The sequence below is a fragment of the Pseudophryne corroboree genome, chromosome 1 (genome assembly GCF_028390025.1).
Source record: "Pseudophryne corroboree isolate aPseCor3 chromosome 1, aPseCor3.hap2, whole genome shotgun sequence".
Lineage (NCBI taxonomy): Eukaryota > Metazoa > Chordata > Amphibia > Anura > Myobatrachidae > Pseudophryne > Pseudophryne corroboree.
In genome coordinates, this window is record NC_086444.1 from 1,223,110,506 (window position 1) to 1,223,127,332 (window position 16,827).

Sequence of the window (16,827 nt, forward strand, 5' to 3'; positions counted from 1 at the left end):
TAAATATTAGCTATTGTGTAAGATATACCATGTATAGTCAATTTTAAAAACAGATACCTTCCCTCCGGGTCTATAAGCAGTCACTAATATTATAAACAAGAAATTTGCTAAAAATAATAGGGATGTGCACTTGAAATTTTTCGGGTTTTGTGTTTTGGTTTTGGGTTCGGTTCCGCGGCCGTGTTTTGGGTTCGACCGCGTTTTGGCAAAACCTCACCGAATTTTTTTTGTCGGTTTCGTGTGTGTTTTGGATTCGGGTGTTTTTTTCAAAAAACCCTAAAAAACAGCTTAAATCATAGAATTTGGGGGTCATTTTGATCCCAAAGTATTATTAACCTCAAAAACCATAATTTCCACTCATTTTCAGTCTATTCTGAATACCTCACACCTCACAATATTATTTTTAGTCCTAAAATTTGCACCGAGGTCGCTGGATGACTAAGCTAAGCGACCCTAGTGGCCGACACAAACACCTGGCCCATCTTGGAGTGGCACTGCAGTGTCACGCAGGATGGCCCTTCCAAAAAACACTCCCCAAACAGCACATGACGCAAAGAAGAAAAAAAGAGGCGCAATGAGGTAGCTGTGTGAGTAAGCTAAGCGACCCTAGTGGCCGACACAAACACATGGCCCATCTAGGAGTGGCACTGCAGTGTCACGCAGGATGGCCCTTCCAAAAAACACTCCCCAAACAGCACATGACGCAAAGAAGAAAAAAAGAGGCGCAATGAGGTAGCTGTGTGAGTAAGCTAAGCGACCCTAGTGGCCGACACAAACACATGGCCCATCTAGGAGTGGCACTGCAGTGTCACGCAGGATGGCCCTTCCAAAAAACAATCCCCAAACAGCACATGACGCAAAGAAGAAAAAAAGAGGCGCAATGAGGCAGCTGTGTGAGTAAGCTAAGCGACCCTAGTGGCCGACACAAACACCAGGCCCATCTAGGAGTGGCACTGCAGTGTCACGCAGGATGGCCCTTCCAAAAAACAATCCCCAAACAGCACATGATGCAAAGAAGAAAAAAAGAGGCGCAATGAGGCAGCTGTGTGAGTAAGCTAAGCGACCCTAGTGGCCGACACAAACACCAGGCCCATCTAGGAGTGGCACTGCAGTGTCACGCAGGATGGCCCTTCCAAAAAACACTCCCCAAACAGCACATGACGCAAAGAAGAAAAAAAGAGGCGCAATGAGGTAGCTGTGTGAGTAAGCTAAGCGACCCTAGTGGCCGACACAAACACCTGGCCCATCTAGGAGTGTCACTGCAGTGTCACGCAGGATGGCCCTTCCAAAAAACACTCCCCAAACAGCACATGACGCAAAGAAGAAAAAAAGAGGCGCAATGAGGTAGCTGTGTGAGTAAGATAAGCGACCCTAGTAGCCGACACAAACACCTGGCCCATCTAGGAGTGGCACTGCAGTGTCACGCAGGATGGCCCTTCCAAAAAACACTCCCCAAACAGCACATGACGCAAAGAAGAAAAAAAGAGGCGCAATGAGGTAGCTGTGTGAGTAAGATAAGCGACCCTAGTGGCCGACACAAACACCTGGCCCATCTAGGAGTGGCACTGCAGTGTCACGCAGGATGGCCCTTCCAAAAAACACTCCCCAAACAGCACATGACGCAAAGAAGAAAAAAAGAGGCGCAATGAGGTAGCTGTGTGAGTAAGCTAAGCGACCCTAGTGGCCGACACAAACACCTGGCCCATCTAGGAGTGGCACTGCAGTGTCACGCAGGATGGCCCTTCCAAAAAACACTCCCCAAACAGCACATGACGCAAAGAAGAAAAAAAGAGGCGCAATGAGGTAGCTGTGTGAGTAAGATAAGCGACCCTAGTGGCCGACACAAACACCTGGCCCATCTAGGAGTGGCACTGCAGTGTCACGCAGGATGGCCCTTCCAAAAAACACTCCCCAAACAGCACATGACGCAAAGAAGAAAAAAAGAGGCGCAATGAGGTAGCTGTGTGAGTAAGCTAAGCGACCCTAGTGGCCGACACAAACACCTGGCCCATCTAGGAGTGGCACTGCAGTGTCACGCAGGATGGCCCTTCCAAAAACACTCCCCAAACAGCACATGACGCAAAGAAGAAAAAAAGAGGCGCAATGAGGTAGCTGTGTGAGTAAGATAAGCGACCCTAGTGGCTGACACAAACACCTGGCCCATCTAGGAGTGGCACTGCAGTGTCACGCAGGATGGCCCTTCCAAAAAACACTCCCCAAACAGCACATGACGCAAAGAAGAAAAAAAGAGGCGCAATGAGGTAGCTGTGTGAGTAAGCTAAGCGACCCTAGTGGCCGACACAAACACCTGGCCCATCTAGGAGTGGCACTGCAGTGTCACGCAGGATGGCCCTTCCAAAAAACACTCCCCAAACAGCACATGACGCAAATAAAAATGAAAGAAAAAAGAGGTGCAAGATGGAATTGTCCTTGGGCCCTCCCACCCACCCTTATGTTGTATAAACAGGACATGCACACTTTAACCAACCCATCATTTCAGTGACAGGGTCTGCCACACGACTGTGACTGAAATGACGGGTTGGTTTGGACCCCCACCGAAAAAGAAGCAATTAATCTCTCCTTGCACAAACTGGCTCTACAGAGGCAAGATGTCCACCTCATCATCATCCTCCGATATATCACCGTGTACATCCCGCTCCTCACAGATTATCAATTCGTCCCCACTGGAATCCACCATCTCAGCTCCCTGTGTACTTTGTGGAGGCAATTGCTGCTGGTCAATGTCTCCACGGAGGAATTGATTATAATTCATTTTAATGAACATCATCTTCTCCACATTTTCTGGAAGTAACCTCGTACGCAGATTGCTGACAAGGTGAGCGGCGGCACTAAACACTCTTTCGGAGTACACACTTGTGGGAGGGCAACTTAGGTAGAATAAAGCCAGTTTGTGCAAGGGCCTCCAAATTGCCTCTTTTTCCTGCCAGTATAAGTACGGACTGTCTGATGTGCCTACTTGGATGCGGTCACTCATATAATCCTCCACCATTCTTTCAATGGTGAGAGAATCATATGCAGTGACAGTAGACGACATGTCCGTAATCGTTGTAAGGTCCTTCAGTCCGGACCAGATGTCAGCATCAGCAGTCGCTCCAGACTGCCCTGCATCACCGCCAGCGGGTGGGCTCAGAATTCTGAGCCTTTTCCTCGCACCCCCAGTTGCGGGAGAATGTGAAGGAGGAGATGTTGACAGGTTGCGTTCCGCTTGACTTGACAATTTTCTCACCAGCAGGTCTTTGAACCCCAGCAGACTTGTGTCTGCCGGAAAGAGAGATCCAAGGTAGGTTTTAAATCTAGGATCGAGCACGGTGGCCAAAATGTAGTGCTCTGATTTCAACAGATTGACCACCCGTGAATCCTTGTTAAGCGAATTAAGGGCTCCATCCACAAGTCCCACATGCCTAGCGGAATCGCTCCCTTTTAGCTCCTCCTCCAATGCCTCCAGCTTCTTCTGCAAAAGCCTGATGAGGGGAATGACCTGACTCAGGCTGGCAGTGTCTGAACTGACTTCACGTGTGGCAAGTTCAAAAGGTTGCAGAACCTTGCACAACGTTGAAATCATTCTCCACTGCGCTTGAGACAGGTACATTCCACCTCCTATATCGTGCTCAATTGTATAGGCTTGAATGGCCTTTTGCTGCTCCTCCAACCTCTGAAGCATATAGAGGGTTGAATTCCACCTCGTTACCACTTCTTGCTTCAGATGATGGCAGGGCAGGTTCAGGCGTTTTTGGTGGTGCTCCAGTCTTCTGTACGTGGTGCCTGTACGCCGAAAGTGTACTGCAATTCTTCTGGCCACCGACAGCATCTCTTGCACGCCCCTGTCGTTTTTTAAAAAATTCTGCACCACCAAATTCAAGGTATGTGCAAAACATGGGACGTGCTGGAATTTGCCCATATTTAATGCACACACAATATTGCTGGCGTTGTCCGATGCCACAAATCCACAGGAGAGTCCAATTGGGGTAAGCCATTCCGCGATGATCTTCCTCAGTTGCCGTAAGAGGTTTTCAGCTGTGTGCGTATTCTGGAAAGCGGTGATACAAAGCGTAGCCTGCCTAGGAAAGAGTTGGCGTTTGCGAGATGCTGCTACTGGTGCCGCCGCTACTGTTCTTGCGGCGGGAGTCCATACATCTACCCAGTGGGCTGTCACAGTCATATAGTCCTGACCCTGCCCTGCTCCACTTGTCCACATGTCCGTGGTTAAGTGGACATTGGGTACAACTGCATTTTTTAGGACACTGGTGAGTCTTTTTCTGACGTCCGTGTACATTCTCGGTATCGCCTGCCTAGAGAAGTGGAACCTAGATGGTATTTGGTAACGGGGGCACACTGCCTCAATAAATTGTCTAGTTCCCTGTGAACTAACGGCGGATACCGGACGCACGTCTAACACCAACATAGTTGTCAAGGCCTCAGTTATCCGCTTTGCAACAGGATGACTGCTGTGATATTTCATCTTCCTCGCAAAGGACTGTTGGACAGTCAATTGCTTGGTGGAAGTAGTACAAGTGGGCTTACGACTTCCCCTCTGGGATGACCATCGACTCCCAGCAGCAACAACAGCAGCGCCAGCAGCAGTAGGCGTTACACGCAAGGATGCATCGGAGGAATCCCAGGCAGGAGAGGACTCGTCAGAATTGCCAGTGACATGGCATGCAGGACTATTGGCATTCCTGGGGAAGGAGGAAATTGACACTGAGGGAGTTGGTGGGGTGGTTTGCGTGAGCTTGGTTACAAGAGGAAGGGATTTACTGGTCAGTGGACTGCTTCCGCTGTCGCCCAAAGTTTTTGAACTTGTCACTGACTTATTATGAATGCGCTGCAGGTGACGTATAAGGGAGGATGTTCCGAGGTGGTTAACGTCCTTACCCCTACTTATTACAGCTTGACAAAGGCAACACACGGCTTGACAAATGTTGTCCGCATTTCTGGTGAAATACTTCCACACCGAAGAGCTGATTTGTTTGGTATTTTCACCAGGCATGTCAACGGCCCTATTCCTCCCACGGACAACAGGTGTCTCCCCGGGTGCCTGACTTAAACAAACCACCTCACCATCAGAATCCTCCTTGTCAATTTCCTCCCCAGCGCCAGCAACACCCATATCCTCCTCATCCTGGTGTACTTCAACACTGACATCTTCAATCTGACTATCAGGAACTGGACTGCGGGTGCACCTTCCAGCACTTGCAGGGGGCGTGCAAATGGTGGAAGGCGCATGCTCTTCACGTCCAGTGTTGGGAAGGTCAGGCATCGCAACCGACACAATTGGACTCTCCTTGTGGATTTGGGATTTCGAAGAACGCACAGTTCTTTGCGGTGCTTTTGCCAGCTTGAGTCTTTTCAGTTTTCTAGCGAGAGGCTGAGTGCTTCCATCCTCATGTGAAGCTGAACCACTAGCCATGAACATAGGCCAGGGCCTCAGCCATTCCTTGCCACTCCGTGTGGTAAATGGCATATTGGCAAGTTTACGCTTCTTCTCCGACAATTTTATTTTAGATTTTGGAGTCCTTTTTTTACTGATATTCGGTGTTTTGGATTTTACATGCTCTGTACTATGACATTGGGAATCGGCCTTGGCAGACGACGTTGCTGGCATTTCATCGTCTCGGCCATGACTAGTTGCAGCAGCTTCAGCACGAGGTGGAAGTGGATCTTGATCTTTCCCTAATTTTGGAACCTCAACATTTTTGTTCTCCATATTTTAATAGGCACAACTAAAAGGCACCTCAGGTAAACAATGGAGATGGATGGATACTAGTATACTTATGGATGGACGAGCGACTGCCGACACAGAGGTAGCTACAGCCGTGGACTACCGTACTGTGTCTGCTGCTAATATAGACTGGATGATAATGAGATGAAATCAATATATATATATATATATATATATATAATATCACTAGTACTGCAGCCTGACAGGTATATATATTTATTATGTAATGACTGATGACGGACCTGCTGGACACTGTCAGCTCAGCAGCACCGCAGACTGCTACAGTAAGCTACAATAGTAGTATGTATAAAGAAGAAAGGAAAAAAAAAAAACACGGGTAGGTGGTATACAATTATGGATGGACGAGCGACTGCCGACACAGAGGTAGCTACAGCCGTGGACTACCGTACTGTGTCTGCTGCTAATATAGACTGGATGATAATGAGATGAAATCAATATATATATATATAATATCACTAGTACTGCAGCCGGACAGGTATATATATTTATTATGTAATGACTGATGACGGACCTGCTGGACACTGTCAGCTCAGCAGCACCGCAGACTGCTACAGTAAGCTACTATAGTAGTATGTATAAAGAAGAAAGAAAAAAAAAACCACGGGTAGGTGGTATACAATTATGGATGGACGAGCGACTGCCGACACAGAGGTAGCTACAGCCGTGGACTACCGTACTGTGTCTGCTGCTAATATAGACTGGATGATAATGAGATGAAATCAATATATATATATATAATATCACTAGTACTGCAGCCGGACAGGTATATATATTTATTATGTAATGACTGATGACGGACCTGCTGGACACTGTCAGCTCAGCAGCACCGCAGACTGCTACAGTAAGCTACTATAGTAGTATGTATAAAGAAGAAAGAAAGAAAAAAAAACACGGGTAGGTGGTATACAATTATGGATGGACGAGCGACTGCCGACACAGAGGTAGCTACAGCCGTGGACTACCGTACTGTGTCTGCTGCTAATATAGACTGGATGATAATGAGATGAAATCAATATATATTATATCACACTAGTACTGCAGCCGGACAGGTAGATATATTTATTATGTAATGACTGATGACGGACCTGCTGGACACTGTCAGCTCAGCAGCACCGCAGACTGCTACAGTAAGCTACTATAGTAGTATGTATAAAGAAGAAAGAAAAAACCACGGGTAGGTGGTATACAATTATGGATGGACGAGCGACTGCCGACACAGAGGTAGCTACAGCCGTGGACTACCGTACTGTGTCTGCTGCTAATATAGACTGGATGATAATGAGATGAAATCAATATATATATATATATAATATCACTAGTACTGCAGCCGGACAGGTATATATATTTATTATGTAATGACTGATGACGGACCTGCTGGACACAGTCAGCTCAGCAGCACCGCAGACTGCTACAGTAAGCTACTATAGTAGTATGTATAAAGAAGAAAGAAAAAAAAAACCACGGGTAGGTGGTATACAATATTATATATATATTATATACAATTATATATATATATATATATATATATATATATTAAACTGGTGGTGACTGGTGGTCAGGTCACTGGTCACACTATCAGCAACTTGCAAGTAGTACTCCTAAGCAGACAATCACAATATATATTATACTGGTGGTCAGTGTGGTCACAATGGCAGTGTGGCACTCTGGCAGCAAAAGTGTGCACTGTACGTTATATGTACTCCTGAGTCCTGCTCTCAGACTCTAACTGCTCCCCACTGTCAGTGTCTCCCCCACAAGTCAGATAATATACAGTCACACTATCTATCACTTCAGCAAGTAACTAGTACTCCTCCTAATGCTCCCCAAAATTACTACTGTGTCTCTCTCTACTGTCTCACTCTCTTCTCTATAAACGGAGAGGACGCCAGCCACGTCCTCTCCCTATGAATCTCAATGCACGTGTGAAAATGGCGGCGACGCGCGGCTCCTTATATAGAATCCGAGTCTCGCGATAGAATCCGAGCCTCGCGAGAATCCGACAGCGGGATGATGACGTTCGGGCGCGCTCGGGTTAACCGAGCAAGGCGGGAAGATCCGAGTCGCTCGGCCCCGTGTAAAAAAACATGAAGTTCGGGCGGGTTCGGATTCCGAGGAACCGAACCCGCTCATCCCTAAAAAATAATCATAACCCCTCTTTGGATGTATAAGGTGCCATTTTGAAGTCTCCTATCCATGTATCCCTTACCACATTAGGGTCAGAAATCTTGCAGGGCGTTTCTTGTAGTAAAACTATATCTGGTCGTAAACGTTTTAAGTGGGTCAGAATCTTCTTCCTCTTTATAGGGGAATTAATGCCCTCCACATTCCAAGTTACTAATTTAAGGGCTGTTTCTATCTTTGTAGGGGGATTCACAGTTGCTGTCATTTAAACAATGCCAACCCTAGGCCAAGTCAAATATTTATCAATTCTCTTTAGAAGAACCTTACCCATCCCAGCGAGCGGGCAAGGGGGAAGGGAATACAGGCCCAACAGGGGAATATATAAACATATCACAGTTAGTAGCTGTATTATGTGTGTTAACCACAGTTAAATTACCAATAATTTTCATCAACCTTTTTAACATTATATGAACCCAGTAGGATTTCCGACTGAGTTACATCCCTGCATAACTTGCCAGGACATAATCATACCAGTGTAGCAATAGGGATTTCGAACCAGAAGGCCATCTTATACTATAGCATTCTAAAAGCTGAGTAGAGAAGAAAAGAAAAAGAAGAAGGAAGATTAGTGGGATATAGAAAGAGAATAAGAAAAAAAGGGCGAGTGAGCCAAAGAAGAAAAGGGTAAACCTGAATAGAAGGTTTTCAACATGAAATTTGGCCCTTGAAAAACTCCAACAAATGCTAAGAAATATCACAACATAGCTAGGCACTAAACAACCTGAAATAAACTGAAACATTTCCAACCCTGTACGGCCATCCATAACCTGAATGTTCAAAAATTGAAGATGGCATCACAATGCAATTTTGTAGTGTCAATCCGCATCGTCCATCCTAGACGAGCATGAAGAAATCAAAGAGTCCACAAAGTTTTTTGCAGATTGTGGAGTGTCAAAGATGTAGGATTTTCCTGAGTGAGTGACCCTCAGCTTGGCAGGATACAGTAATGCAAACCGAAGTTCCATCTCGAACATGCGTTTGCATATTGGGGAAAACTCACCTCGCTTTGCAGCACCATGTAAGAGAAGTCCTGAAAAAGTAGGATCTTGGATTCTTGGTATTTGAGAGTGGAGCATTCTCTATAGGCATCAAGCAGACAAACCTTATCAGCATAATTTAAAAACTTCATGATAACCGGTCTAGGCCTGTCCTTGGTAGATTATCGATCAGGACCGATATGGTGAACACGTTCAATCAGCAATGAGTCTGAATCCGATACACATCCCAATTCTCTCGGTAGCCACTGAGAGACTAGATTCATAAGTTCATAAGGTTTCACCATTTCTGGGAGTCCTATAAGGCGCGCATTACTTCTATTCTCCAAATCTTCAAGTTTCTCCTGCATGGACATCACTATTTTACCTTGTTCAGAGAGCACCGTTCTAGCCGTTGTTAAATCGTCTTCAAGGTCTGAGATTCTTTGCTCCGTCTCCGATAAACATTGGTCATGATGGTTCGATTGGGTAAGAGCGGAATCCAATGAATCCTTTAAAGGGGCCAATTTTTGATCTAGAAGTGAAGCCAATATGTCAATAATCTCATGTGGTGTAAGGGATTTGGCGTGTTCCTGTGTTGTAGTAAGTGATGAGTGTCCCAATGGACTATTATTAGGGCCAGATGCCGGTGATTGAAGGCTATCTGTAGGGATGTTGCTCCGACCCCGGCCTTTATTCGCATGTGAGCCGCTGGGATTTCTGGGAGTTTGAGCCATATTTTTATCCATTATTAGGAACTTGAGGTATTAAAAAGGCCGAAGTATTTGACAAGGTATAAAAGACGTAGATAAGTGAGTATAAAAGTAAATGTACTGCAATATAATTTCACGCCAGCTGGGGGAGCTCCAACACCATAAATTAAGGGTGGTTAGTTGTTTCTAAAGTTTCACAGAATAATTGATATTTGGAGAAAATGAAAGATTGTTAGACTGTTCTCCAGGAGAGCGGGCCTCAGGACAACTGCAATTTATAGATCAGGTGAACAATAGTGTCCAGTACCCAGCACTGATGGCTGTTTGAATGTAAATATTAATTTCCAGAAGGGAGACGAACAATAGAAAAAAAATAGAATAAAATAAAATAAAAAGCATACATATAGAAATATATAAATCAGAGGAAAAAAAAGTATAAATATAGGATGAAGAGTTAGAGCACCACACTGCCCTTTCTTGCTTACCCCCACCAAAATATATGTAAGGCATCAGACAGCCCAGCGTGCAGAGCCAGTGGAGCTTCCCAGATCTATCCAGCCAGTGATAAGATCAGCATCCGCAGGTGATTGATGGAACTGCAGGCTTTCCCTCATTTAATTTTTAATTTTTTGGGGGGGAGAGAAAGGCCAAATTACTGCCTTGCCCCGGGTGCCATAAATCCTAGTTTTGCACTGCACCTGACCATTGCATCTGCTGCAGGAATGTACAAGTGACACGATGTTCTCTGTGTGAAAAATAAACTTTTTGATTTTGATTCCATCCGCCTCAAAGGTTCTTTGGTCAGACTGTATAAAATGTAAATAAGAGGCTCTTCTTTTCATTTGAAGAGCATTATATGGATGGTATCAGGATGCCGGCTCTCGGGATGCCGGCCGTCACAATACCGACAGTGGCATCCCAATGTGCAGAATCCCGACACTTTGTAGGTATGTACCCTAGTCCTCACCCACAACCCCCCTAAACCTCCATGCCCACAGCCTAAACTTAACACTACCCCCCCACAGCCTAACCATAACCCTCCCTGTGGTGCCTAACCCTAACCCTCCCTCCATGCAGCCTAACCTCCCTGGTGGAACCTAAACCTAACCCTCCTCGCAGCCTAACCCTAACCCTCCTTCCCCACAGCATAACCCTAACCCACCCTCCCGCAGCCTAACCCTAACCTACTCAGTGGTGACTAACCATAACCCTCCTCCCCACAGCATAACCCAAACCCTCCCTTCCCTCCAGCCTAACCTACCTGGTGGTGACTAAACCTATCCTCCCTCCCCACAGCCAAACCCTAACCCTCCCTTCCTGATGCTTAACCCTAACATCCCTGGTGGTGACTAAACCTAACCTCCCTCCCCACAGCCAAACTCTAACCCTCCCTTCCTGATGCTTAACCCTAACCTCCCTGGTGGTGACTAAACCTAACCTCCCTCCCCATAGCCAAACCCTAACCCTCCCTTCCTGATGCTTAACCCTAACCTCCCTGGTTGATTTTAAACCTAACCCCCCTCCCTAAAGCCTAACCCTAACCCTCCTTCCCCACAGCATAACCCTAACCCTCCGTTCTCTGCAGCCTAACCCTAACCTCCCCAATGGTGCCTAAACCTAACCACCCTCCCCACAGCATAACCCTAACCCTTCCTTCCATGCTACCTAACCCTAACCTCCCTGGTGGTGACTAAACCTAACCTTCCTGGGGTGTATGTTAATCCCAGTCACCCAGAGGCAGGTTTCACCCCTTCCCCCTTAAAAAAATGGCACAATCTATTTAATAGGTAGTGCTGTCTACAGGTGCCGGAGCCTGCAGTGAATTTAGCAGTGCTACAGCTGTGCTGTGTGACAACAACCGGTGGGCCAGGATCAGACTCATGAGATTCAGACAACTAAAGCATCCAGAATCAGCAATCACCCGTGAGTCTGATCTCATAGTCCAGCAGCAGTGACAGATTCACTATTCCTTGCTGCAGCATCAGCTGACCAGTACCAGGTGAGAGCCATACTGTTCCCTATTGCAGGTGTTATCAGGGCTCCTGGGACAGAGCTGACGAACTCTGCAGCAGTGGCAGCTGTGCCGCAGAGATCCATTAGAAAGCAGAGGTCATACATGAATCCCGCTGTTAACCACACAGGTGCTGCTGTACATGCAGGTGCTCCTTCAGGGCTTGGATCTTGGAGGCAGTAGTCTCCATTGTGTCTGGGAGTAATGCCCCTGCTTCCTTCCCCTCAGCCTAACCCTAACCTCCCTGGTGGTGCCTAAACCTAACCCCCCTCCCCACAACATAACCCAAACCCTCCCTTCCCTGCAGCCTAACCTCCCTGGTAGTGACTAAACCTAACCCCCTCCCCACAGCCAAACCCTAACACAGGGCAATATTTTAGTATTGGCTCAATGGGCACTTGCCCAAGGGCCCCAGAATTAAAAGGGACCCTGAAGTATAAGGACCCTATGCTGATAGCTGGGGCTATCCTTTTACCAGGGGTACCAGAATTTTTAAAATCGGCCCTACGGAACCAGAGATATTCGACTTCAAAGCAGTGGTCCCCATCCAAGCCGTTAAATTGCTCTTCCCAACCAGATATCTTACTTTCTGTTTGATTTAGCATTTTTCTGAGGAAATATGCCAAAAGCTGAGAATAGCCTGCAAGGATGGCAAAGCTGACCGTGAGCTGCTAGAACAAAGTCCTACAGGGCGGCAAAGCGGTTCCTCACGCTGATCGCTAGCCACTGCAGAGAGAGAGGGCGCTGATTAGAGGCAGCAGTAGGAGGGGAACCAATGGAAGCCTGCTTATTAGCACAAGCCCATCCGTGTAGGGACATAAAAGGGGGCTTTTCAGCGCTGATCAGAAGTCTGCAGTTCCCTCGGTCAGTGCACAGTACCTGGGTGCTTCCCCGCTGCAAAAAAGCTGTCTGTAACATTGGGCGGAGGACAGTTCCTGGGCTGTGGCGAATGCTGAGCAACAGCCAGTGTAAAGGCGCATTGACTGGTAGTGCTGTTGAGGTCTCTCTGCTGATGTCACTCAGATCAGCTGTAAACACGAGTGAGCAGAGAGGGGACTTAAAGGGCTACCTTAGATGCATGCCTAGGGGATTGTATGGCACTCTTCACGTTGTGCCTACTGCCACTCATGTTGAGCTGTAAATACTGAGTGGGTGGTAGGAGGGCAGAGCACGCTACCCTCCATACACATAAGAGCTAGGCACATTGAGGGTATTTCTACGGCAGGGGTGGAGAGTGCCTTTAGATGTTAATACCAAAGTAAATAAGTTGGCCACGGACAGCTGTGAGTGTAGCTGCATAGTGTGAGCTAAAACAGAGGTTGCCCAGAAGTCATCCTTCTCCACTGTATGCCGAGGCCGAGTGTAGTCAGAGCTGAGTAGCTGAGGTACCATAAATATATAAATCTCTGATAAACTAGAGACAAACATAAGGAGCGCTGGTTTAAAATTCAATTCATAAATTTAATATCAATTTAAACACACATAGTATAGTAAAAACTCAATTGAGTATCTATATAAGCTGACGCTTCAATAAGCTCATAGAAGTGCACATAACTGTATTTAAAAGTTCAAAGATAGATTCCAATCATGATCTACAGCAACAGAAATCAGCTGGTAATTGTCGGTCAAAGCTTAATTAGCAATCCAGGGTTCCTTTTATCTGCCTTTCAGTTGTAATTATGTCCTCCAAGTGCGCAGATGATTAGAAGCCTCATATATCTCAGGCACAGAGAGGATAATGTAAGAAATGTTTTAAACCCAGATGTATCACCTGTAGATTCATTGATTCAGAGAGCCATGACTTTTCAGCCCCGAAAGACACTGGGAATTATAAATTTAGTATTATCGGATCCATTACCTGTCAGACCACATATGTTATATATGTAATAACTTGCATATGTGGCCTGCAGTATGTAGGTCGTACTACCCGGTCACTCAACACACGGTTCTTAGAACATAGAAGACTAATTAACAAGAAGTCACTCACGCACAGTGTGCCCAGACATGTGGTTCAATCACATGAGGGGGACATTAAGGTTATCTCTATTAAGGGCATTGAGCACATAGAAGAGACCCCAAGAGGTGGCGATAGGTTCAATCGCCTCTGCAAGCGAGAGGCGTATTGGATCTGTTCGCTCAATACCCTTGTTCCAATGGGTTTGAACGAAAACATTGAAATGAACAACATATGACAAATTAGTCTATGGCCCAATATTGTATGACTATGTATCTATAGAATACTATTACTTTTTTCTTGTGGGTGTCTGGTTATATATATATATATATTTTATAATTTTTTTTTTTTATATATATATAAAAAAACTTTATTAGTCTAGGTCTGGCAATGTTGAAATATTGTCTACTTAAAAAAGCTAAAGTAAATAACTATATAAATTAAGGTTGTGATCTGATTTTGTTGTGGGTCTCGCTGTGGCTCGATGCTGTGACCTTGGGAGCTGGAGTCCTAGAACTTACCTGATGAGCTATTGAGACTTATGCTTAAACCAAAGCTCTTAGTAATATTAGGAGTGCTATAGGCATTTTCTGTTTAAATGATACTTATGTTCTCTGTGATGCCATAAATTAAATAATAATGAAATAAGGAAATGTTGTTATGTAGAATACTATAATTTATATACCTGTATGCAATTATTGATGTGTCAACAAAGAATTTAGATACATGTAATCTCCCTTAAGCATGTTTTATCGATTGATAGAGTTTTCCCTATAAAGATAGATAGGTTTATTTCCTCTGAATGAATTAAGCTGGTGCATCAATTAAATACAGGTGTAGTCCAAACGAATGAGACTTTCTTATTGGCTGAATGGACTTTATAAGCATACCTGCTATGGACACCTGTATTAACCTCCTGAGGAAACCGCTTACCACTAGAGCGGAGAAACGCGTAGAGGACGCTCCATTGTGCACCGTGTATGCTACAGTCAGCCTGGTTCCCTGCCACTCGTTTCCTCCGTGTGCAAACCTTTCAGTGCGTCTACCAGTTGTGAGGACCGAACGCCGTGACCGCCATATCCGGCAAGCCCTCCCGGGACATCCTGACCGCTGGGTCCAACACCGTTAAGTATCCATGCAGTGTCAGCTTGAAAAATACTAGCAATTTGGTGAAGAAATTTCCGTGACAGCCTGGTCTGGTAATTCCATCTTCTGCATTGTCTGTGTGATTATACTAAACGGATAATTGAACTGCTATAGAGGTCTAATCTGAATTATCATAAAACCATTCTATGCTCTCTAATTATCTGCGCACTTGGAGGACATAATTACAACTGAAAGGCAGATAAAAGGAACCCTGGATTGCTAATTAAGCTTTGACCGACAATTACCAGCTGATTTCTGTTGCTGTAGATCATGATTGGAATCTATCTTTGAACTTTTAAATACAGTTATGTGCACTTTTATGAGCTTATTGAAGCGTCAGCTTATATAGATACTCAATTGAGTTTTTACTATACTATGTGTGTTTAAATTGATATTAAATTTATGAATTGAATTTTAAACCAGCGCTCCTTATGTTTGTCTCTAGTTTATCAGAGATTTATATATTTATCTTATCTTGACATCCAGTTGTCCCATAGGAGCTGCTATTGGAAGCTATTTATTATATGTATTGACAAAAGATAAAACCTTTTTTCCGTGTGTTTACAGGTAGATATATTTGCTTTTGTGCGCCCGATCAAATATTCATATACACTCAAGTAACGTTGAGTGTATATTGAAAATTATATTAGCTGAGGTACCAGACAGCAAGGAGCAGATTGAGGGAGAGCCGGAACCAGCATTACCCATTGCAGCACATAGTGAAGCAGTTCAGGAAAGAAAGTGCAAGGAGTCCAGCTAATCGTGGATTGGTGAGAATTGAAACTTGTACTCACCTACTACATCCATAAACACTTGAGCCATAGTATTCAATTAATTTACAAAGGATATAGACGTGACTACAGCCTAATAGCTGCAGAGAGTTAACATAAGGAGAGACAAAAATCTGCATTTAAATTACCTTCATAATTAGTGATGTGCACAGGAAAATTTTCCGGGTTTTGTGTTTTGGTTTTGGATTCAATTCCGCGGACGTGTTTTGGATTCGGACGCATTTTGGCAAAACCTCCCTGAAAATTTTTTGTCGGATTCAGGTGTGTTTTAGATTCGGGTGTTTTTTACAAAAAACCCTCAAAAACAGCTTAAATCATAGAATTTGGGGGTCATTTTGATCCCATAGTATTATTAACCTCAATAACCATAATTTCCACTCATTTTCAGTCTATTCTGAACACCTCACACTTCACAATATTATTATTAGTCCTAAAATTTGCACCGAGTTCGCTGTGTGACTAAGCTAAGCGACCCTAGTGGCCGACACAAACACTTGGCCCATCTAGGAGTGGCACTGCAGTGTCAGACAGGATGGCACTTCAAAAAAATAGTCCACAAACAGCACATGATGCAAAGAAAAAAAGAGGTGCACCAAGGTCGCTAGATGGCTAAGCTAAGCGACACAAGTGGCCGACACAAACACCTGGCCAATCTAGGAGTGAAACTGCAGTGTCAGGCAGGATGGCACTTCAAAAAAATAGTCCCCAAACAGCACATGATGCAAAGAAAAATGAAAGAAAAAAGAGGTGCAAGATGGAATTGTCCTTGGGCCCTCCCACCCACCCTTATGTTGTATAAACAGGACATGCACACTTTAACAAACCCATCATTTCAGCGACAGGGTCTGCCACACAACTGTGACTGAAATGACTGGTGGGTTTGGGCCCCTACCAAAAAAGAAGCAATCAATCTCTCCTTGCACAAACTGGCTCTACAGAGGCAAGATGTCCACCTCCTCCTCATCGTCCGATTCCTCACCCCTTTCACTGTGTACATACCCCTCCTCACAGATTATTAATTTGTCCCCACTGGAATCCACCATCTCAGGTCCCTGTGTACTTTCTGGAGGCAATTGCTGGTGAATGTCTCCACGGAGGAATTGATTATAATTCATTATGAAAAAACATCATCTTCTCCTCATTTTCTGGAAGTAACCTCGTACGCCGATTGCTGACAAGGTGAGCGGCTGCATTAAACACTCTTTCGGAGTACACACTGGAGGGGGGCAACTTAGGTAAAATAAAGCCAGTTTCTGCAAGGGCATCCAAATTGCCTCTTTTTCCTGCCAGTATACG

General features: G+C 45.1%; 1 protein-coding gene across 1 annotated transcript in view; it reads left to right on the forward strand.

Annotated features, from left to right (window-relative positions):
- Positions 1 to 12,288: 12,288 nt before the first annotated feature.
- The window catches only part of LOC135052184 (vomeronasal type-2 receptor 26-like), a 41,406-nt gene continuing 36,867 nt past the window's right edge, over positions 12,289 to 16,827 (forward strand). Inside the window, exon 1 of the mRNA XM_063957425.1 lies at positions 12,289 to 12,303. Coding sequence (XP_063813495.1) covers positions 12,289 to 12,303 — 15 coding nt within the window. The remainder of the gene's footprint in view (positions 12,304 to 16,827) is intronic.